This window comes from Delphinus delphis, chromosome 2 (genome assembly GCF_949987515.2).
Source record: "Delphinus delphis chromosome 2, mDelDel1.2, whole genome shotgun sequence".
Taxonomy (NCBI): domain Eukaryota; kingdom Metazoa; phylum Chordata; class Mammalia; order Artiodactyla; family Delphinidae; genus Delphinus; species Delphinus delphis.
The window spans coordinates 152,965,984-152,990,159 of NC_082684.1; the positions used below are offsets into that span (position 1 = coordinate 152,965,984).

A 24,176-nucleotide genomic window follows, 5' to 3' on the forward strand; every position below is an offset into this window, starting at 1 on the left:
TGGTGTATAGTGGACGAGCAGTAAATGTCCCTTGTACCTACAACACTGGACTTCAAGAACAGTACTGAGGAAGGTCTCTTCTTTAAAAGGTGGTAAAGACATGTATGGCTGGATTTTTCTGTGTGTGAATGGAAAAGGCTAGAAGTAGATATTTCAAAGATTCTAAGATTTTTTTCCCCACAAAGGTTAAAATAGGAATTTTATATAGCCCTTTCAGCGCATAATTTGAGAGACTAATAAGATACACTACATATTTGTTTTACTTGCACATATTTTGGAATAAAGAAATGTACAGTTTTAAGCAGATACAGGATTTTACTTTCATCTATATTACAAAACTAAAATTCAGAATAATGTAGCTAATTATTGTCACTTTTACTCTTTACACCGATAAAAAAATAAAACAAGAATTACATCTGTTTGCTGATAAATACCAAAGATATATGGGTATATATAACTGTTGATACATTTATTCAGTAATTCTTTCTTGAGTGCTTACTGTGTGCCAGAAGCAAAAAGACAAATAGTCCCTGCCATCAAGGAACTTACAAGACTATAGGAGACAAAAATGTAAACCAACCAATGCATAGGGGCTGTGATAGAAATGTTTGGACACTCACAATAGTGATTGTTCCTGTGGGTGAAGTTTCAGTCTCATAATTAGTTCCAATAAATAATTAGAAAAGACGTCTTTTTTTCATACTTGAGTTGTTGAATAATTTATTGATTTATCATATTTGTAGGCTTATGACCTGTCAATTTTTGAAGTATGTTTTATCACTTTATAAAGTGGTATATTTTATTGCTTTTTAACTGACAAATTATTGTATGACATTGAATTTTATCTTTGTTAAGGGTATATAGGCTTTTGAAATGGTGACTAATGGGGAAGAAGAGCTGTTATCTCTGTGATTTAGAATGACAGAAGATGCCACTGAAGACTGTGGTAGAGGGAAAATAGAAGTATTTATTTTCATCTGCATTTCTTATAACCAGGGGACCTAATGATGTTATTTTCTTTTATTACTCATCTCTTAGGAAGCTGTAGAAAAGATTCTTTTAATGGATAGTATCTTCCAGTTTTTCTAGTCCCAGGATTCTGTGATATGTTTTGTATTAAAATGAGCTTAACATGTTAATCATAGGTCTGATTGACCTTGAATTTGTAGTGGCTAAATGGGAACAGAGCGGCTACTTAGCAGGATGAAATGTCCAACATGTCAATGAAAAAAATGAAAGACGTTGTTTCTGATTGATTTGTTATGTAGTTGAACACTATCCTAAAACTAACCCATGATGTTCTAGTTATTTATTATATGTAGCCATAACAAGGCCAAGATTACTTGAATGCTAAGGAACTTGCAGTTTCTGATACTAGGGACAAAATTGTCCTGATTCCCATAAATACTGACATTTCAAGAATTTTCTTCTTTAACTTTTCATGAGCTTAAAAATCACTGAAGAATGTGGTAGAGGGAGAAGGAGAGAGTAATTGAATCTTCTTTCTTGCTATTTTATGTTTAAGGCAATCATCAAATGCTTAGAAGATCGAGAATTTTTCATTTTACTTACGTCGTCAGCCTTTATGTCAGAAACAAGTAAGAACAACTTTTTGAATAAATGTTTTTCAGTATGTTTACTTTTATTGTATAAGATCAGCAACCTCACTTTTCTTCTGATTCTCATTCTGTGTAGGTTTTGGAGAGGAGCAGATGGGTCTTCACGGGTTGCATTTATTCCATTCATCCCCGTCAGCAGGTAAGGACCAGGACTGGCAGTTCACTGCACCTGTGGGCCATTTTTCAGTCCTCATCTTAAACTCTCAGCAGCATATGACCCTGGTAACTCTTTTCTTCTCTTAAATAACTCTTCCTTTACTCTCCCTGGTTAATCCTTCATCTCCTTTCTTTGTAGGCTTATCCTTTCCTGTCTGCTCCATGTTCAGATATCCACCTGCCTATGGACATTTCTTTCTACTTAAATGTCTCAGATGGTCCTCACATTCAGCATGTCCAAAACTGGATTCATTTGTTATTGAACAACAAGAGCTGGGAGTTGGTTTTATCATAGTCTCCCCGACAGTAGGACTTAAGGTCCTCACAGAAGCACTTCCCTCTGTCTGGACTACTTGTCTCCTTCCCCCTGATCAGATGATGTTGACCACCCCCCGAGCCAGGACCAGGAATTGCCTGTTAGGGGCAAAAAATATTGCTCCTGCAGTATGTAAATAGATATACAGTATATCTGTGGTATTAGAATTTCAGAGGGCAGTTAGGAAACAAAGTCTAGAAAGGCTCTCTCTGGTGGGAGTAGATAATGAATAAAATTGGAGGAGAAGTGCTGGTCTAGCCACTTACCCATAGCTGTCAGGTGTCAGTTTAAATATCACTTTATTTATTCCCATCACCACTTTTCCTTCAATGAGGACCCCTAGGCTTTTCACCAATATAATTTAAATATTTATTTTTATAATTATTTAATGCCTGCCTTTCTTGTATTCTACTGCATCCCTACTGCTTAGAAATGTCAGGCACCTAAAAAATAATAAATGCTTGCTGAGCAAATAAATAAATTAAAGTAAATGAGTCATTTCTTTTTGTCCTATGAGGAAATTTTCCTCATTGTTTTATAATCACACTGTGTATGTTTAAACATAATTTGTATATAGTATATAGTATTTATAAAGCTACAACCAACCCCAAAAAATTTTTTTAATTGATATTTTTAAATTGTATTCAGCTACTCAAAGCAGAGAACTACTGGCATTACCTGTTTGGAATAAGCAAAATATTACCAATTATAATAACATAATGGCAATAGCTACTTGCATTTTTCAAGCATTTACTACATTGATATTCTGCTAGGCACAATTGATTTCACAGCCCTTAATAGGTATTTTTATTATGACCATTTCAAAGATGAGGAAACTGAAACTTAAACTTGCCCAAGGTCAAACAGCTGAGTCTGAGCAGGCTTCCAGCTCTGTTCCCACACTGCCTCCCTCCGTACGCAGGAGCTCTGCCTTTATTCTTATTTTTAGGTGTACACTACCACCTGAATAAGAAACATTAGTTCCTGGACCATTTGGTGTTGAACAGCACAGGATTTCTTTTTGAGTAAACATTGGATTGTTGTGTTCAATGTTCACAGCCTCCTCTAGTTCATTAAGACACTTTTCTATTTCTGGTCACTCAGAAATGTTCAGTGCTGTGGTTATTTGTTTTAAATTGAGTGACTCTTCGCTTAGCAGACTTAAAAAGTTCTTTTTCTTAGATTTCATAATAGCCTGTTACAAATCGTTCTGACTTCTGCCTTTCCAAATTCTTGAAATAATGAAGTTGTCTAGAAAACTACTGCTTTATTGTGAACTGTTAGTAGTACCTAAGAACTTTGTCATGTTTTATTTTTCCTTGTTACTATCTAAATGAACTGCACAGAAAGGAATTTTTATTTTAATGGCTAGCCACATTTTCCTATTTATTTTTATTTGCCATTCTTTTCCTGATACCTGCTCAAGTATAAATGTATTCAGCTAAGTGTTTCTTAATTTTGCAGTTACTTTTTCGTTAAAAAGAATGGTATAATTCATACTTCAGTTTAGTAGGCACCAAAGGTCTTTATTATCTGTGGGTTTTTTATTACTGATAAATTACATTTTCTAGGATTTTATTACCTATTTCTCAGTGACCTGACCTTTTCTCTTTTTTCCCTGTATTATTTTCCTTTAGGTTATTGAGTTGCTGAAAAATTAGCATTTCAGTCAGAGAGTGAACCAGGGAGAGGAAGTAAAATACAGACTAGTCAGTCTAGTTACATAATATTAAAAAATTTCATTTGATAGAGAAGGTGATGAAATATATACCAGTAGTTACCATGAGACTTGGGGGTTACTTAGGGTTTACTTTCTTTTAGTTCAGCTGGTTTGTGTTGTAACTCTAGTTTCTTCCAGTTTTATTGAGATATTATATAATTGACATACAGCACTATATAAGTTTAGGGTTTACCAGCATAAAGATTTGACTTACATACATCATGAAACAACTACCACAGTAATTCTAGTGAACATCCATCATATCATATAGATACAAAATTAAAGAAAATAGAACAAAAAATTTTTTCCCTTATGATGAGAACTATTAGTATTCCCTTTCTTTTTCCTTCTTTGGCTGCGTTGGGTCCTCGTTGCTACAGGCTTTCTCTAGTTGCGGCTAGCGCGGGCTACTCTTCATTGCAGTGCACGTGCTTCTCATTGTGGTGGCTTCTATTGTCGCAGAGCACTGGCTCTAGGCACGCGGGCTTCGGTAGTTGTGGCATGCAAGCTCAGTAGTTGTGGCTCGCAGTCTCTAGAGCGCAGGCTCAGTAGTTGTGGCGCACGGGCTTTGTTGCTCCATGGCATGTGGGATCTTCCCAGACCAGGGCTCGAACCCGTGTACCCTGCAAAGGCAGCTGGATTCTCAACCACTGCGCCACCAGGGAAGTCCCAGTATTTACTTTCTTAACTTTCATATGTAACGTCAGCAGTGTTAATTATTTTTTATTATGTTGTACATTACATCTTTAGTACTTATTTATCTTATAACTGAAAGTTTGCACCTGTGACTACCTTCTTAAGAGAACTTGAAGTAGGTCATATAAGGTACAGATTAGATATATTTTAAAAGCAGAAAATGAGAATAGAAAAGTAATTCTGCCAACTCTAAATGCCGGTGCACTGAGCCCACGCTGGGCTCCTGGTCAGATGAGATGGAGCTGCAGGCGGGCCTGCCTTCTTCATTCTCACCTGATGATCCCATCTGAGTGACTCTTTTTTGGTTCTGTGTGTGCGTGTTTTCATATATATGGAGATAATATATGTTCATTAAGTGCATCCATAAGTCTTCTATTAATTGCTATTTAGATTACCATTTGAAACACTGTATCATATTTAACCATCTTGTAATTTTGTAACCTAAAGCGTTTTTTCCTGCATGTTTTTGAAAAAAAAAAGAACTTTGGGTTTTTAATACATGTGTATATATTTTAGGGCTGAAAGACTTGAAAGTTGAAGATGACATCTCATTGAAGGTGGTACCTATTTTACCTGCCCTTAATTGTGCCCTGCTGGAAGCAAAGAAATCATTTTCTGAAAAAGGAATCTGTCTAAACACATTAGTAAAGCATAATCTCCAAGAACTGTACAAGGTGGACAAAAGTCCTTCATTGACTGCTGCTTCTCAGGATGGAATTAAAGAGACTGCATTCTTTGGCAAAGTGTCCAGTGGTTTTGACGTGACTCCTTCAGCTGAAAAGTGCCCTTTACAGTCTTTAACTCAGTTGAGATCTTATTTTTCAAATCCTAATGGGTACATTTTGGAAGTGTCTACTGCACTAGACTTATTGGCAGAGTGTCCTCAGTCTCCGTGTATTTCAGATGGAATTTGTGATGCTGGATTTTCTTTAGTTATGACTCCAGATGCTGAATTTCACGACTCAGAGGCAGAAGTAAGAGAAGAAACAGAAACACAAAAGAATTCTGAAGAGATGTTTAAAGCAAGGCAGGGAGCTCTGGTCCCATTAAGTCCAGCATCAAATCTGAGAGTTCAGCCTAAGAGAAAAGCAGGCACGCTGCCCGTGGTACAGAGTAAAAGGGTGAAGTTGTGCCGTCCCTTTCCCAGAAGAACTCCTGCTGGAGCAAACAAGCGTCCAGACTCTCCCACAACTCTCAAGTTTCCTCAGAAAAGAGAAAACGGTAAGCATGGTCTGTATGGATTTTCAGATGAGCAATTAGTAATAACTGTTGTGTGTTAACCCTGTTCCTGTGTGACCATCCTGGACTGTAGCTTGACAGTGTCCGTTAGCTCTCTCCAGGTGATCTGTGTGCATGCTAAAGTTGGAGAAGCACTAATCTAGATAACATGAAATTCAAGAAATAGGACAAAAGCCCACCCACCGAAAGCTTGTATTTCACTTGTAAAACTGCTCAAATCATCACTCAGTTGTTTACTTACCTAAGAAATAAGGTATTTCAGATGGAATTTGTGATGCTGGATTTTCTTTAGTTATGACTCCAGATCCTGAATTTCACGACTCAGCGGCAGAAGTAAGAAAAGAAACAGAAACACAAAAGAATTCTGAAGAGATGTTTAAAGCAAGGCAGGGAGCTCTGGTCCCATTAAGTCCAGCATCAAATCTGAGAGTTCAGCCTAAGAGAAAAGCAGGCACGCTGCCCGTGGTACGGAGTAAAAGGGTGAAGTTGTGCCGTCCCTTTCCCAGAAGAACTCCTGCTGGAGCAAACAAGCGTCCAGACTCTCCCACAACTCTCAAGTTTCCTCGGAAAAGAGAAAACGGTAAGCATGGTCTGTATGGATTTTCAGATGAGCAATTAGTAATAACTGTTGTGTGTTAGCCCTGTTCCTGTGTGACCATCCTGGACTGTAGCTTGACAGTGTCCGTTAGCTCTCTCCAGGTGATCTGTGTGCATGCTAAGGTTGGAGAAGCACTAGTCTAGATAACATGAAATTCAAGAAATAGGACAAAAGCCCACCCACCAAAAGCTTGTATTTCACTTGTAAAACTGCTCAAATCATCACTCAGTTATTTACTTACCTGTCTAAGAAATAAGGTCATTCAGTTTCTGAACTGTCCTTGGACAAATTCGAGTGGAAGAAGAGGATCTGCTAAAATCAGGCACACTAAGAACAGATGGCAAAAACTGATAAGTGATAGTCTGAACATATTTAAAGAGGGGGGAAAGTGCCTGGACTCTCCCAGAACTAGAGCATCCTGGGGCAGAATTTCTAATCCTTTGTGTGTTTTAAAAGTGGTCGTCTGGATCCTACTACAGACCTACTGAAACAAGGTCCAGTGGCCTCGAGACATATATATTGAAACAGTTCCTCAAGTGGTTTTGTTGCCCCCTGAAAACTGAGGGAGAATCAGCGTCCAGAGCCATTTAATGTTAGTCAAATGCACTTCAGTGAACAGAGCACAACAAATAACACAATTTTGGCTGAGAGTCATCTCAGATTACGTGTGGTGTATTTTGTTTAAAACTAGGGAACTTATGCTCTATGACCCCTTAGAGAAGAGGTGAGCAGACTTGGGCCAAAGGGCCCCTCAGGCATTACCTGTTGTCTCTGTACTTCACTGCGCTGGCACAGGTGGGCGGCTGTGACTGAGGTCTGGCCCTTCACAGAAAAAATTTGCCAACCCTATCTATAGTATTTTGAATTTAAAAATTCTGATGCCTAAAGAAGAAACATTGGAGGTGTGTGGATCCCCAGGATCCTAGATAATTAAGATTTTACCCTGTGGTTTAACAAGTAGTTATTTCTGGCCAATTATAGTTTGAGAAATTGTGTGTGTATGTGTGTTTAGGAGGGTGGTAGAAAGAACGGCAGTATGAAGCAGCGACTCACACTCTACATTTCCTCACAAATTCCAGGCCAACCATATTGGGTTTCTCTCTATATGAACCATTTTAAAGGTATTAAATAAATTACCTATAATTCAACATATATGTTGTCACTGTTTCTCAAGTGTGCTAATTTCATCCACTATAAGAAATATGTTTTAGGGATGTCCCTGGCAGTACAGTGGTTACAACTCCACACTTCCAGTGCACAGGGCATGGGTTTGATCCCTGGTCAGGGAACTAAGACACAACATGCCACACAGTGTGGCCAAAAAATGAACAACAACAACGATGTGATTAAACCAGCCAAGATGACTAAATATAATACCACAAAAGCTCAAAAAAAAAAAAAAGAAAAGAAATACGTTGTATATTGTAGTCCAGTACACACAAATTCATACATTACTGAAATAGAAATTTCAGGGAGCATTTACCCTAACTATGTGTAATACAATCTGATATCTTCTGTTTCATTTAATAAAGAATTCTGGTTGCAACCCATTAAGTTTATTTTATAATACACCCATGGATTATTGCATGCAGTTTGAGAAACATGTCACTGAGTGATGCAAATAAGCAGGGCAGTCCCTGCAGGATCACCTGTTTTGTGTTTCTCCTTTTCCTCGCAGGACCTAGGTTGTGAGAGATGTTCCCCTCCTGCCCATGCAGATGTTACGCTTCCCCTAGTCTTGATCATCTCATCTTATTTTCTTTCTCTTCTTAATTTAGTCTTAACAGTTTTCCTGCTTGACTTATATTTTGCCTTTTTTTATGCTAAAAATTTTAGAAATTGTAACCGGTATAAAATCAGAAGTCTTACTCTAAAAGCAAATAAAACTGCTGCTTTATTGCCTTTAATAGTTTAGTAGGGAAGAAAATAATTAGACCCAGGGAAATGTACAACATTAAGAGAGTCTAAAAGCTTTTTTAAAAAACCATTTGTTTTTCTAACCTTCAAAAGAATAAAATGAAATTGGTCTCTTTTCTACATTTCACTAATAACCATCACATTCTGAAACTTTAATATGTTTTCTGTTCTCAATCAATTAGAAATAGTATTTTCCATATAATGTGATTTTAAAATATTTGCAAACATTCACATGTGTGATTATTTTATATAGTCAATGGGGAAAACGTTTTCACGGGGAACATTTATTAACTTTTTTTTAACTCTTAAAGGATTGAAACACTTTCTGCGTGTGATACAAGCAGGTTGTTAATAGTTTTTTCTCCTCATGTGCCTCCACCTTTAGTTCTTTCCTTCCTTCCCTGTGAGAGGTAAAGCTGAGCATTTTGTAAGAGAAATGAGCAATTATAATAGATTTATAGGAAGTTAAATCAGAAGAGGACTTTCTTCAATGTACCTTCCTCTGTCTTAAGAGATGATTTTTCAGGCAGTGTTAAAGCTTTGATATTTAGGTGTAGTGAAGGAAAATATGTAAGATGGCTCTTTGTGAACCTACAGTCTCTTCTCTACATTGTGATCATGGTTTTAACCATATGGCTTTATGGGAGCTGTGTCGCTTTTGTGTAAATTGAATTATCCGTCACCCTGTGCTGTGAACTAGCATGTTCAGCCTTACCTGCCACATCAGTCAGCAAAGATTATGGAATCTTTTTAAAAAATTAAGTCATGCCTTGTTTTTATAAAGTTATTACTCGGATATTTTTCTCCTAATCCTAATTAGGGATACAGACCAACACTTAGCAAGTTCAAAAATCTTTTAATGAAATACCCCAAATTTTATATTTTGTTCCCCATTATTAAAGTTTCCCCCCCAAAACAAATCAAAGGAAAGCTATGCTGATAAATATGTGAGCCCCCTACCCCTTAAAAAACGGTGTCTTTTCTGCATAAGGTGCTGAAGTGCTGACTGCACAGTTTGTACAGACAACCAAATTGGATTGGAAAAACCAAGAAGCTCCTATTTCTGAAGATGTTCCAGTGTCAACGAATGCTAAAAGGGCAAGGAAACAAGAGACATCTCCAGTCAAAACTGTTCCAAGGGCTGAGCCACCTGTGAAGAAATCTCCACAAAAACAGAGGGAAAATATAGTAAAAGGCAATCAGAATCCCAGAATCAGAAAGCAGCCACAACCTGGTAAGAAGTCCTCTTCCTGTAAATTTCAGCACCGTAATACAGACTAATCGAGATTATAAAATAGCATATTGAAACAGTGTAAGATCAGTTGAAATCTGTCACGTTCTTATGGTCTTCTTTAGTTCAGACACTGACAGGACAAGTAACTTGGTTTCCCATTGTGAATAAATTAGAAAGTGCAAAGATTCATACCTTCACTAAATAGACCCTACTTTTCATTCTGCAGAAAGCCTGAACGTGAACTGTTTAGCAGAGTTAAAGTATAAATGGCCTTTTTTAATGACTAAATTCACAAGCAAGTAGCATCTGGCAGTATTTTTCTGGACCATAATCAGTTATAAAAAGGATATTATAAGTTTGTCCAGAGGGAACTGTAAAGACATGGTTCAAAGCAGTCAGTAATCCCGAATCCTGTATTTCATTTGTATTTTTTCTTGTTTTTTTTTTTTTTTTTTTTTTTTTCGGTATGCGGGCCTCTCACTGCTGTGGCCTCTCCCGTTGCGGAGCACAGGCTCCAGACGCACAGGCTCAGCAGCCATGGCTCACGGGCCCAGCCGCTCCGCGGCATGCGGGATCTTCCCGGACCGGGGCACGAACCCGTGTCCCCTGCATCGGCAGGCAGACTCTCAACCACTACACCACCAGGGAAGCCCCTCCCTGTATTTGCTTTTAAAAGGCATTAAATTAATTTTAAAAGCAGTTTTACTTTTCTACTTCTACTTGTGCGGAAGTGAATAACCAAGTCTCCTTCTGTGAGCCAGCAGCTGACTGCTAGTTCCGTGTTCCACCTGCTGGAACCTCCTCGTTGCTGGCACGTTCCCTCATCACCGCGGACCTCACTTTTCTCCCAGCTCCATGTCCCTCTTCGCACCCGTCTCTCTGAGTAGAGTGCAGCTCCACCAAGCTGCAAAATCTATACATTTTACAGTATCTTCGGTATTGAGTCCTACTGTGTTGTATGTGTGGTGGTGTTTTTTGTTTAGAAAAACCTTCATTTCCTCATATCTCTGTATTTCCATCAATTTTCTGTCTAATCTCATGATTCCACTTTCTCTCATCTACCTTTAGGTTTTTTAAAAGCCTCAAATTTAGTGGAATTCAGGGAAAGAAACTCTTGTTTTGTTGGGGTGATGGTATTATGGATGAGCTTGGTTTTTTCTTTCCTCATTTTTAAAAAAAATTTTTTCGGCCACACCTTGCAGCATGTGGGATATCGGTTCCCTGACCAGGGATCGAACCCACACTGCCTGCATTGGAAGCGCAGAGTCTTAACCACTGGACCACAGGGAAGTCCCTTTCCTCAGTTTCGTTAATGTTGTTTATGGCTGAAGATTTTTCTGAAAGCTCCTCAGTCATATCACCGTACAACCTGTAGAGAGTCATACCCAACACAGACTCTCTGCTTGTCTCCCCAGGCAGTTACGAGGTGGTCTTACCCACGGGTCCACATTTCTCTCCTGCTGTTTCCCAATGCGTGCCTTCCCTGCCAGGCACATGGTGCCACCCACACGAACCACGCCTGTTGTCACCCCTGTGCAGTCCCCTCTGCTCAGCTAAGTCCACACGGAGCCATTTCCTGATGCTCTGATCTGTACTCATTTCTCCTTTTTTTTTTCATTTCTTTTTTGGATTTTTGAGAACATTAAAGAGTTAATTCATACTATTTTCCAATCATCTGGTGTGTCTTGGTCCTGTCTTTCCAATTAGTCTGTAAACAGGATGAGTATAGATACATACATAATGCATTGTATTCCCAGCCTTGTCATTAGAATTCCTTGTGCTGAATTGGCTTCTATATACTTGCAGGCTAATCGATTAGCGGGAGGAGGTGTGCAACTGGGCATTGGCAGAAAAGTGAGCCCAGAAAATGAAAAGTTTCCAGAATGGGTATTCAGAAAGAGGCCGATTTGTATTGCAAGTGTCTGTATATATTGTGCAGCCACATTCCAAGTTAAAATTTTAAGATTACCACCTTTTAAATAATGTGTTAATTTTTCTTTTATTTCTTAATCACCCATGCTAATCCACTTCATTTCTTTTACTTGAAATATCAGAGTTTAAGAAGGCTCAATCCTTTTGTTGCTGAAACTAATGGTTTTCTGTCCTTTTTAAAGTTTTCAATATAGTTTTTATTTACTGAACTCTTTAATTTTTTATAATTTATTTGGCATCATTTTATCTATATTTCTTAAAAGAGATAGATTATCAGTATTGTATTTTTAATTAATTGAAAACCTCTAACAAGTCAGTTATTAAATGATTTACCTGAAATGACACATATTAAAATGAACCCTTTTTCTTGACTCAATACAGTGTTCTCTATATTCGACCTTCCTCATAGTGATACTCAGTGTAAGAACCATAGTATTTAAGGATAGAATGAACTTAGTGTCAGTAAACACATCAGATCCTAAAATGAATGTGTTTCCAGTACACCCGGAGGGTTCACGAGACAGCCCTCTTTGGGCCACTTTCTCGTACCTCACCCCGTTGGGCTTTGATATTTTAAATAAAAACTGGGCAGTGGTTGATTAATTTTACCCTCCTCACCATACACACACTCTTGTCATTCTGTTTGATGACCTCATAGGCCAGAGTTTTCTCTGTAAATGTACTGTCATTGGGCTTTGCAGACAGGTCAGTAATTTATTTCAGACCTGCTACTGCTAATTATAAAGAGGAGCACAGTTGGCTTTTCTGTCCATCCAGCCACCTGCTACAGGGACTCACTGCCCAGTATTGTTGAGAACTTTGTCCTTCATGATAACCACATTTTAAAAGGCTGAATCAAAGTCCTGAGAAGGCAAGTAAACCACCTGAGAATGTTAGTTTTCTGACCGAATGCCAGTGGGTAGATTTGCGTACCTGCTGTAAGAAGAATTATCAGTAGATGAGGAGATTTGCTTTTTTGCAGATAGAATAGAGAGGAAATATTTTTAATGCAGAAACTGAAGTCTTAAAACTTGAAATTAATTGGCGATTCTGAATATTCTTACTTTTCTCATTTTTTATTTGTATCATAACGTATTATAAATATCATTATAACATCATAAACATTATAAACATCAATATGGTTAAAAATCATCTCTATTTTGAACTTAGGTGATTTCTCTAATAACTTGCCAAGGGAAATGATTTCTAAGAAAGTACATTAACCTTCTATAATATACACTTTAAACTTAGAAATTCTTAGATTCTCACTAGATTGTAAGCTCTCTGAGGGCAGGAGTCTTGTTTTCTTTTCTTGTTTTTGTTTTTTTCTCTTTGTATATTTCTTTAGCTGAGCAGTATGCCTTGTGTGTAGATCAGTACATGCAGGGTTTTTTTTTTTTTTTTTTTTTTTTGCGGTACGCGGGCCTCTCACTGTTGTGGCCTCTTCCGTTGTGGAGCACAGGCTCCGGACGTGCAGGTTCAGCGGCCACGGCTCACGGGCCCAGCCGCTCCGCGGCATGTGGGATCTTCCCGTACCGGGGCACGAACCCGTATCCCCTGCATCGGCAGGCAGACTCTTAACCACTGCGCCACCAGGGAAGCCTGAGTACATGCAGTTTTGAAGGGTGATTTCTTTTTAAATTAATATGCACATTCCTTAAGACTTGTTCCTCTGGTAAATACATTATAATACCTCAGGAAGTTGGACAAGACCTCACTCTGGTAATAAAAATTTAACATACAATTTATGCAACATATCAAGAGGTTTTTCTTGAATATGTTGACTTAACTGTTGATTTTCACTGAACCATAGTAATATGACAAAGAATTAATTCTATGGAAATCAAGTGTTATGTGTCTTTTTTTCTTTTATGCTGAAGCCAAAGGAGAAACTTCTTCACAGCTTCAATCAGAAATTTCAGATGGTCAAGAAGTTATTAGCATAAGTACAGCTCAACCAGAAAATATCACAGTGGCTCCAGAAGACCCACCTGAAAACTCCATTGTCAACTGTGACTCCCAGGCCCTAAATATGTTGGCTGATCTTGCATTAAGCGCTGCTACCTCTACCACACCATCCTCTGAGCCCAGAAACTTGCCCTGCTCCTCTGAATTGCCACAAAACGATGTTTTGCTTTCTAAAGAACATTCTTTGCGTGGTACATCAGACCACGAATATCATAGAGGAGTTAAAAGTCAAAAAGGTGGACCGTTATCCAAGCCCTCTGATAAGAGTAATCTGACATCAGACCCCACGGTCAGCCAGGAGGAAGAAAGCTTGGTTGCTGGCATTCAGGCCCCTGCAGAAGCCCAGTTGGCACTGCCTGAGGAAACCCTAGGAAGTTCCGACGCAAGCCAAAGCTCTTTTGTGGCTGTGGAGCATTCCTATGCCCTGCTCCTTGCAGAACATTCAAAGAAGCATCTACAGCAGAGAGGGGCCCCAGGCCCTGCGTTTGCCAAGAATGGCACAAAAGGCCCTGAAGCGGGAACCCCAGTGGGGAAAGTGATGCCATTTCGGCATCAGCAGGTCACTTCCCCACTGCAGCAGCTTTCCGAGGCCCCAGCGCTCAGGCGCAGGAGCAGGGTGCTGCCCTCCAGCCTGCAGGACTTCTGCCGCTCTCGTACCGTATTCAGCTGTGACAGCTCCTTTAAGGTCACTTTCATATGGGAAGCAGATTACGTGTTCAGCTTAGACAGCAAGTATACCAACAACCCCCTGGAGAAGACTGTAATCAGAGCACTACACGGGTGAGTAGGAGTGACACTGGATGAAAATGGATGAACTTTTCTGTTGAGATAAATGTAGCGAGAAGGGATACTTGTGCTAAACTCTGGGGAGGGAGAAGGAAGTGTGTAAAATCCAGTAACTTGGGAATAATACCAGGCAGATTCACTGTAATTATTTGTTAAATCAACTTCATTTTTATTTTACTCATTGTTCCATGGTCATGTAATTTTTAAAATAAAAATGAACACAAAAACTAAGGTTAATAATTAAGGCACTTATTTATGATAAGATAATCAACTAAAATAGTCATTTTCAATGATTTTGGTTTCTTCTTTCTTTAAAATCTCAGGCCTTGGAATACTGATTTACCAGATAACATGGAAGAAGTGAGGCTTTTACTTCATATGTGGGTAGCTCTGTTTTACAGCAATCAAAACAAAGGCATACAATCATCCCGAAAAGTAGTAGAACACAGCAACCCAGCAAAATACGTGTGCATAAATAGCACGTTAGAATCGTTTGAATTCAGTGAAATTGAGGAGTCCTCCGGTGTAGAAAGGTGCTCCGTAGACCCTCTGTTGGAGACTAATGAGGCTCCCAGAGGTCCTACTGCCAAAGTGTCCTTCCCAGACACTGACCCCCTGCTTCCTTTCATGAAACCACCGCCTGTGAGAGGCTTGGAGCTTTGGGTGCAGAATGAACAGAAAGAAATGTTTGCAACAGCAGGTCATCCAGAGACCCCGGAAAGCCAGAATTTCATCTATTCTTGTAATAATGAGGTAGGTAAAAGCTGAATACTGTAAATGCTGGTATTATTTTTGAAGAAATTTTTTTTGTACGTAAAATCACATTCATAACAAGGAATTGGTTTCTTTAGGAAAGTGGATTCTCTAGCTATGTAAAGGATTAGAATGCCAGAAACTTAGTTTACAAAGTCTGGATTGTCTGCAGGTGGAGCTTATCTACCATCCTGATTGAAGAAACAAAAGTAGGAAAAAAATCGTAGGCCTCAGATGATCTGGGAGCCAACCATAATTATGTAACTTTTTAGTTGTATGATTTGGGGCAAATTACTTGTTCTCTGAGCTTATTACTTTTTAAAAGAGGTGAATAATACTTATTCTGTTTACCTATAATAGTGTTTATGGATCAAATGCAGTAATAATAAATATAAAAAATCTTTGATAAACCTTAAAGGAAACTAAAATTGAATATATTAAAAAATATTTTTAAAAACAAATCCTGAGGGCTTCCCTGGTGGCGCAGTGGTTGAGAGTCCGCCTGCCGATGCAGGGGACACGGGTTCGTGCCCCGGTCTGGGAAGATCCCACATGCTGCGGAGCGGCTGGGCCCGTGAGCCGTGGCCGCTGAGCCTGCGCGTCCGGAGTCTGTGCTCCGCAACGGGAGAGGCCACAACAGTGACAGGCCCGTGTACCGCGAAACAACAAATCCTGAGACAGTAAATAAAATGCCAGACCTCTCATAGGTCTGCAGATAACTGTTTGTAAATATGGAAAATACACTTTGTTTCATTTCACTGTTCTCAACTGATAGGACAGATAATCGAATTTTTTTTTTTTTTTTTTTTTTTTTGCGGTACACGGGCCTCTCACTCTTGTGGCCTCTTCCTTTGCGAAGCACAGGCTCCAGACGTGGAGGTTCAGCGGCCACGGCTCACGGGCCCAGCCGCTCCGCGGCATGTGGGATGTTCCCGTACTGGGGCACGAACCCGTATCCCCTGCATCGGCAGGCAGGCTCTTAACCACTGCGCCACCAGGGAAGCCTGATAATCGAATTTTAATTGAAGCAAATTAAAAAGTTGTATCAAGATTCTAAGTAAATGGATTGACAAAATAACTGCCTTTTTAAGCTTTCAGAGCAGATTTATTACAGAATAATTTTACATGGGTTTGGGCACCTTCAGTGCCTGTGTGAACATTGAGTTTCTGTACCTGGGCTTCCGTGGGGATTTGCAGGTCCAGGGGTGAGCCTCAGAGGGTCTGTGAGTGTCTGCAGATGCTCATCTTCATCAGAATGAAGACTGGTGGAACGCTGTGGGCCAGAGACTGGTCTGAGCCCTTCACTCGCATTAGCTCAGTTAATTCTCACACGGCCGGTTGAGGTAAGGACAGTGCCACCCATCTCATAGGTGAGAAGACTGAGGATGGAGAAGTACAGAATGGCCTGGAGGCACATAGTAAATTGTCCGGCCAAGACTCAGATCTGGACACTCTAGCTGTTTCTCAATGTCTAATTCTGTGGATGTATTTATGTATATATATGCACATATGTGTGTGTTTATATGTGTACACATAAAATATATGTTACGTGTGTATGCGTTTTTTTTCTGAGGATGGCGTTCATAAATTTCATCTTATTCTCAAAGAGATACATAAAATCACTACCTTAGAATAAGAAAGTATTTATGTTTAGTCAGGCAGATTTTATTATTACATATATATTTATACACACACTAGTTTCTTATAAAGTATTTTTGGTTGTGGTACTTTAGTAATGTCCAATTAGGAATGATTTTCTTGCAAACATGAAAGAGTATTAAGTAGAAAGTAGAATGTTAAAATTAACGATTCCTAACACTTTCTATAGCATATACTTAGAAATATGTTTCCGTCATCTTCTTGAATACTGTACCCATACTTTAAAGGTGCACACACATCCTGTACCACTCCCTATTCTAGGGCAAACTAGGATTATCAAAGTTTTCATTTCACTAAGAGCACAGGCATGGTGAGATTCACGACTATGGCCCAACATTATCAGCCACAGTATGATTGGGAGGGTCATAGAACTGTTCTCAGAATGAGTGTACCATCAAGAGTTTTCTATGCTTTGTATCTGGCCAGTCGTGTCCTCTTAAAACCAAGTCTCAGCTCCTCCCTGCCAATTACTCAGGTCAGTGTCTTTCTTTGACTAAGGCAGAAATGTTTTTAACAAGAGATTTGAAACACAGGTCCTGACTTACAACACGACTGCTTCAAAATATGGCAGGAAATCTGTGACCGTAGTGTTCCAGAACTACAGGTGTAGGTCAATTGTATGATCAATCCACTTTACCATATTCTGAACAAGACCATTCTTCAGCCTTTAAAAAAAAAAAGAAAAGAAACAGCCTTTTTATGAGGTTATCAAAATTGTCCAGAGGTATTTCTGTTACTGTTTATCCTAAATCCTTTCTGGTACTGTTTAAATCAGTCCTTTTAGTTTAGTTTATTAATGCAAGCTGCACTGTGTTTTCTACTGCTTTGTTGAATAGGGAGGTATTAAAATGAGAGAGAGATTATGTCCAGTTATAAGCTAAGAAGACAGCTAAGGGGTAAGGGACCTTTATTTAACAGGATAGAGATTGATACCTTGGGAAAGCTGCTTATCAGTGTATTCTGAGTACAAGAGATAATAATTAGTGTTTCCTCATGGGAACATTCCAGATGACAGTGCATTTATAGTCTAATTGAAAGCTGGTGTTTAAAATAAGTTATTCTTTGCTTTAAAGATTATCTTTTAATCTTACTAAAAATAATTTAAATTAATTGAGCACTTTTTCCTCTACTGCTGCATTTCTGAATTAAGTGATGCTATTTAGCAAACAGTCTGCATTTTCAAGTCTTTAAATTGCCAGTGGTCTAGCCACTTTTCTTCCCAAAAGTCCATTAAAAAAAAAAAAGGCTGTGCAACTAAGAAAGTTTTGGAGTTCTCGTGTGTGTGTATTTAGATAAAACAAATTCCTATTTGGGGGGTATTTTAAGCCTATCTAAGAAGAGAGGGATTTGCTTGATCTCTACCCTATGAAGATTCAAAAGAACAGAGCAAACTGAAATTGATCTTTGTTCTGTTCTTCACATATGTAAATGCTTGAAAAAAAGATCTATTTGGCTCTTGATTTTTTTAATTAATTTATTTCTTTTGCTTTTATCGTTTCAGATAATTGGGGGGAAAGTCGAACAAGAGTCATCAGATAAACTAGAGACCTCTAATCTGGTGCTTTCTAGCATTGGAAGCACCCAAACTAATGGATCTTCTATTCCTGCTGAAGATAAAACTTTTGAGCCACTTGATGGCACACAGGTGACTTCTTATAATGATACCGTCACACAGTCCACATTCGCCAGGACTTACGATGGGATCAGCAATCCGTCAATGATTTTTCAGAAGTCTGTGTACAGCACCCTTGAAAGCAAAGTTGATGTTTTTCATGCAAAAATGCAAACAAAAACAGGTGCTTTGCAGGGCCTTATCCAGCACAGCAACTCTATAAACAAAGAATGTCAGTCATCGTTGGAAGGGGAGGATGATACGGAGTATGTAGTGATTAATCTGGAACCAGTTACATTCACTTTTGAAAAAAATGCCTATGCACCAATACAGACAGAAGTTGTAAACAGAGCTGATAAACCTACAACCTTTAATGTGGAGTTGATTAAACAAGTATCACCTGCTACAAGCCTTAGACATCCTGTGTCCACATTTGAAAAGGCACAGACACAGGGTCTTAGGGACGTTCCCTCTCTGGCAGTGTCAGGACAACAAGGCGCTAAGTACCTTTGTGCCTCCTCAGTGAGTAGAGAGATACTTGCTAAAGAAATGTGTTCATTACAGAAAGGACAGGCTGTTGTAGGCTCACCATCGCCGTCTGATAATTCCCTTGTAACAGAGGCATTATCACTAGTTAAAAGTTCTAGTTATTTGTTACCCAGAGAAGAAATGAAGCTCTCTCAAGAATGTTTTCTGTCAGCTCAGAGTCTCTTTAGCATCTCTTCGGAAGAGACTGTAGAGTCGTCCCAGCTTGAAGAAGTAGTCTCATCGTCGGCCTCTGACCCCTTGGAAGAAAAGGATTCACTTGACTGCATCCCATCAATGAGGAATGCTTCGGATGGCTCTTCAGAACTAAAGAATGACAAGAGTGGTCTAAACAGTGAAAATATGAGTTTTGAAACATTTAATTCTGCATTTACCAAACAAACCAGCCTATCTGTGACTAGAGAGGAAGTCAGCCTCGAGTTATCAGAGGAGGATTCTGACCTTGACCTCACTCTCACCATATCACCGCCCACAAGTCCCTGGGAAGAAGCATCCGCTGGTGAAATGGAGCAGCAGCAGGAGGCCACGTTACCCTGCTTAGAGCTTCAGGAGACAGTGGAAGAAATAATTGAGCCTGAAGAGGTGCCTGATGTGAACTCTGCTGATCACACGTCAATGAAACCACGAGAAAGTGAGAGAAAAGGTGATAACTTACAGACAGTGGCTTTCATACTTTCGAAAGAAACCTGTGCCCTTGAGGTTGCAGAGGAAGTTCATGCTGGTTCAGACTTCTCCTTCAGTTCTTTAATTGAAGAAGTGTCACCAGCTTCTAGCCCTGACTGCCAGGTACCAGGTGAAGAAGCACAACCAGCTTGGGCTGTATCTCCAAGTAGTTTTAAACTCTGTGATGCACACTGTAAGAAAACTGACAGATCCTCCCAGGTTGAAACAGTAGATTTAGCCATAACAGAAAAAGAGAATTCTTTTGTTGGTCCCACCCATCCAGTGGGACAAGATAACTTAACTCAGATACAGCAAATGCAGCTTTCTGCTGAAATGCCTCTAATACTAAAAAATCACCCAGGAAGAAAAGATAGATTTTTAACCCTTCCTGGTGAAGTCACTGAGGAAATTGTCCCAAGTGAGTGTGGTGAGGGTTACTCTTTCTCAGAAAAGGTGCCACACCATGATGCAGAGTTAAACCAGCCTGCCTCAGCTGCCACATGCAGAGATTCTCTAGAAAACCTGGTAACGTCAAGAAATCCACTGCAACCAATGAGTGTAGAGAACAGAAATCCCCACCTAAGTCATCTTGTGGATACCAGTGAGCCTCCGTTTAGCCCTCAGAAGATCCTTGAAAATAAGTCTTTTGCTGACACGTTTGTTTCTACAACCACACCAAGTGGTGTGAATGTGTCATTAAAACAGCAGACCAGCTCTAAGAGCCTTAAGGAAAATGACTCGAGCAGTGATGTGAAAACAAACGAACTCTGTTACATCCTGGTTAAGTCCTTGTGCCTTGACCCAGTTGCTGGAGCTGAGGCTGTGCAGGCCCGCGGGTACCTGGAGCTCCCCAAGCCCACCCTCTTCTCGGGAGGGGCCACCCTAACCCACAGGGCAGGACCCAGCGATGCAGAGATGGAGTTTGAAACACAGGAGATGATCGTCAGAATGGCCAGTCTGCTGAAGAATAATGAAACTGGAGCTGAGTTATGTGAAACAGCTATAGATCTAGGAGGTGTCGGCTCTCAGCTGCACACCACCTCTTCAGAAGACAGACACAAACCGGCCCACATGCTGCAAGATGAGTCACCGTGTTCAGCAAGAGCTCTGCTGAATGGTGGGCTTTTCCCTGTCTGTTTACATGCTGATTCTTACCAGAATACAGCAGCAACCGGTGAAACTATCGATACAGAGCCTTCTTCCTTTGTTCCCAAATCTTGTGCCCCTCTTGTTTGTGGGGTCTTTGAAGAGCAGGTGGAAGATAAGAGTGCTGATGAGGGGCTGAGGGCTGAGTGGGGCTCTGTGACCCGAGGTGGAGGCCTGGATGTCAGTGGGAACTCTGACATCCATTATGAACCACTTTCTGGAGACTCGGATCAAGACTCTTTTGGTGAGTGTGGAAACCCCAGATTAGATACGGAAGAGTCCTGTACTTTGCGATATAGTCACACCGAGAAAAAACAACGTACTTCCAAAGATGGTTTTGACTCTTTCCTGAACCTAAACAACAGTGATAATGACGACTGGGGCTACTCGAGCCAGGTTCCAGGGCTGGAGACGGGCATTTCTCCCAGAAGCTGGCCCATGGGATTAAAGAAGGAAGATAAGTGTGTGCCCTCTTACGTCCAAATCCGAGATCTCCGTGGGATCCCCAGGACCTACGCTAACTTCACTGTCACTAAAGACCTGAGAGACACTACGAGAACCCTGCATAGCCTGTGCAGGCACCCCGGCATCACGGCCAAGGGCGGCTTGCTCAGCTCCTGGACAGACACTTGGCAGGTGGCAGACGACCTCACCCAGAACACTTTAGATCTGGAGTATCTGCGTTTTGCACATAAACTAAAACAAATTGTGAAGACGGGAGTTGCTCCATGTTCCGCCCCTTCCACCGCCGTCTTTCCTAAGGAGCCCCCTCTCCAGGGTGCCATGGGGGCTTTCCCTGCGACAAAAGTGCCCGAGGCCCCAGGGCTGCCTCCTTCCTCCCGTAGCAGGAGTCCCCTCATGGTGACAGTCGTGCACTCAGACCCCAGACACCAGGGTCAGCAGGCGAGAAGGCAGACACCCAGCTGTGTGGGCCGTTCCTCCTCCTCCTGGAAGGAGAGGTGTGGCCACGATAGAAATCATCTCCCAAACTCTGAACGAAATTCGACTGTTTCATACCACCTCAACAAACTGAAATATAACAGTACATTGAAAGAGTCCCGGAATGACATTTCCCTCATTCTCAGCGAATACGCCGAATTCAACAAGGTGATGAACAGCCACCCGGTCATCTTCCAGGAGAAAGAGCCACATGCTGCTTCTGGAGAAGCCAAACCCCGAGAGCTGTGCCCCTCCATCCCTCGGTCAGCCTCCTACGATGACATGGTTGCAGACCTGTGCACCAGTCTGCACGTCAAACTGGAGAGGGTTGTGAAGGAGGCTTGTACCAGGACCTTCCTCTTCCACCTCGTGGAGACAGAGGACAAGTCATTCTTTGTAAGAACAAAGGTAAAGTGCCAGATTTTTCTTAACAGTTTATATTATTTTGATTGCTGTCTACGTTTTTTGTAAGTAATACAGGATTCTCAGCTTCAGAAAGAAGCCATTGATATGAAGTGGTGTTTCAGCTTCTCAGCTCAGTCTTTCCCTGCAGACTAAAGGTTTGGCCACAGGGATCTGCCGTTGTACTATATTTGAAGATTTGTATGATTACCCAGGATTAGTGCAGTGAGTTCTTTTCATAAAACAGTACCAGTGGAGGCATATTCAATTGTACACACACACACAGGCCAAAGGTAAGATTCAGCTTTAAAAAAAAACTTACCTGTGTACCTCCATTAGTGTGGAGAGTGAGGGGGATCCAGGGTCCTTCTCAGGTGTGCGTGTTGGAGCCCCGCGTGCGCAGGTGAGGGGAACGTTGCCTCTCCTGATCCTCACGGTCTAACGGGACGTGAGAAACATGGTAAAGATAACTGTGCAGCTGTGGCAGGTGTGGCGGGGCAGGTGCGAAGATGTCATTCTGAGGGTGGCAGACCTGGTCAGGGGCCCAGGGACGTTATCCTTCAGGAGAGGACGCCGGCCTCTCACCAAGTGTGGACGGGTAGACCAGTAAGAGTTCAGGTCCCGATGCCCGATGAGATTTGTTTCAGGTCCACGCGTGTCTGCCCTCGTGCTAAGTCTTGGGTTAAGTCGGGGTGGCTGCCCCGGGATGACGTGTCCCAGGAGACCCCTGCCAGCGCCAAGCTGCTGAGGAGCACAGAGTGCCTGCAGATGTTTGCAACGTCTGGGCTGAGTGACGAGCGTGACGGTCGCCATGACGGGTGCGCGGCGTGTAGATGCCAGGGCCGCTGCGGAGGAGCGAAAGGCCCCAGACCGCGCCTTGCGCCTCCTGGCAGGTCCTGCCCCGCATCGGTCAGTGTGGACGTCGCAGTCATCAGGCACCTGCGGGCCGAGGCTCAGCGCTGCCCCCGGGGGAAGCACGGGGCCTGAGGAGGCTTCCGGAAGGGTGGGGGGCGGTCGGGGGTACGGCGATCACCGTCAGGGGTAAAAGGGCCACGTGGACGTCACGCGGGGGCACTTGGGCTCTCCTGAGGTACCTGCAGGGCACCGAGAAATGTTTCTGAAAGATGAAGAGCGGCACGTTTGCACTTGACAGAGTGGTCCCTCCACCACAGCACGGAGAGTGGATTAGAAAAGCGAGGCAACCGGCCTCAACGCGAGGCTTCCCCGTGTCGCCCGAGTCAGCAGTACGTTCTCCTGTGAGGCGGCTGATGGCTCCTGTTTTGTATCATTTAATATGATTTTTAGTTTTTTCCAAATTTGTGGAATCAAGGATCCTTTTGTTGTCCAACATTCTTCACAAATGGCTGCCATGTCTGGTCTGCCCTCCGCCCGCCCCCCTCCCCATTGTCTTTGTTGCAATTTCTGACAATTTTGGTAAGATTTTAGTTGAAAAAATAAAGCATTAAGTGGCCTTCAGTCTTTGGAAGGTGATTAGCCTCCAAAAGTAACCTGGAAATTATTTATTTATTTCAACCTTGAATTAAAGTTGATTTTCTCTGGCTGAGTAGATACACCACACCCTGACCTGCGCTGAAATAAGTCAGGGATCGACTGAGTTAGCACCATGGCCATGTCCTTGTTTTACCACATTGAGCAAAATACTTGATTTCTTTTTGCTTCCATCTCAAAAGCAACAATGCACTATCTTAGTTCTCATGTCTTTTACAAAGCACAGGTGACGCTGGTTTTCATACGGGAGCAGTCACAGTGATGTTTATCGAAGTAACACTTCTAGATAACACGCTTGTTTCGGTAGTGACTGTATCATTTCATGGTACTTCTAGATAACATGCTTGTTTCGGTAGTGACTGTATCATTTCATGGTACTTCTAGATAACATGCTTGTTTTGGTAGTGACTATCATTTCATGGTAATATTTTATCACGTGGCCACTATTTACAACAGAAAATAACAAATTGTTTGCACCTTTAAAACAACTTCTAGTGAGAAAGTGGACATAGTATAAAGTACATTTGAGAATAAAGTGTGATCAAGAGCAAAGTGTTTTTAAAAAGCTCAGAAAGCTATGGTGGAGAATCCGTCTGTCCTGGAGCATTCACCAGTGATGGGGTATCAGGTCCTGTTTACTCATAAGGTGATTCAGGGTGTGACAGGATGGCCCAGAATTCCACAGGAGCTGATGAAAATGTTGACCCTATCAGAAAATGTATTAATTCAAATCGTTCATTAGTAAAATAGGTGAGGATTTATAAGG

General features: G+C 41.1%; 1 protein-coding gene across 4 annotated transcripts in view; it reads left to right on the forward strand.

The window, feature by feature from the left end:
- TASOR2 (transcription activation suppressor family member 2) overlaps window positions 1-24,176 on the forward strand; it is a 66,916-nt gene that overhangs the window by 35,837 nt on the left and 6,903 nt on the right. For all 4 annotated transcript variants that reach the window (XM_060005990.2, XM_060005988.1, XM_060005989.1 and 1 more), the window contains 8 exons: window positions 1,526-1,598; window positions 1,696-1,758; window positions 5,024-5,728; window positions 6,039-6,326; window positions 9,253-9,495; window positions 13,308-14,175; window positions 14,505-14,934; window positions 18,095-21,907. In XM_060005990.2, the coding sequence (XP_059861973.1) occupies window positions 1,526-1,598; window positions 1,696-1,758; window positions 5,024-5,728; window positions 6,039-6,326; window positions 9,253-9,495; window positions 13,308-14,175; window positions 14,505-14,934; window positions 18,095-21,907 (6,483 nt within the window). The remainder of the gene's footprint in view (window positions 1-1,525; window positions 1,599-1,695; window positions 1,759-5,023; window positions 5,729-6,038; window positions 6,327-9,252; window positions 9,496-13,307; window positions 14,176-14,504; window positions 14,935-18,094; window positions 21,908-24,176) is intronic.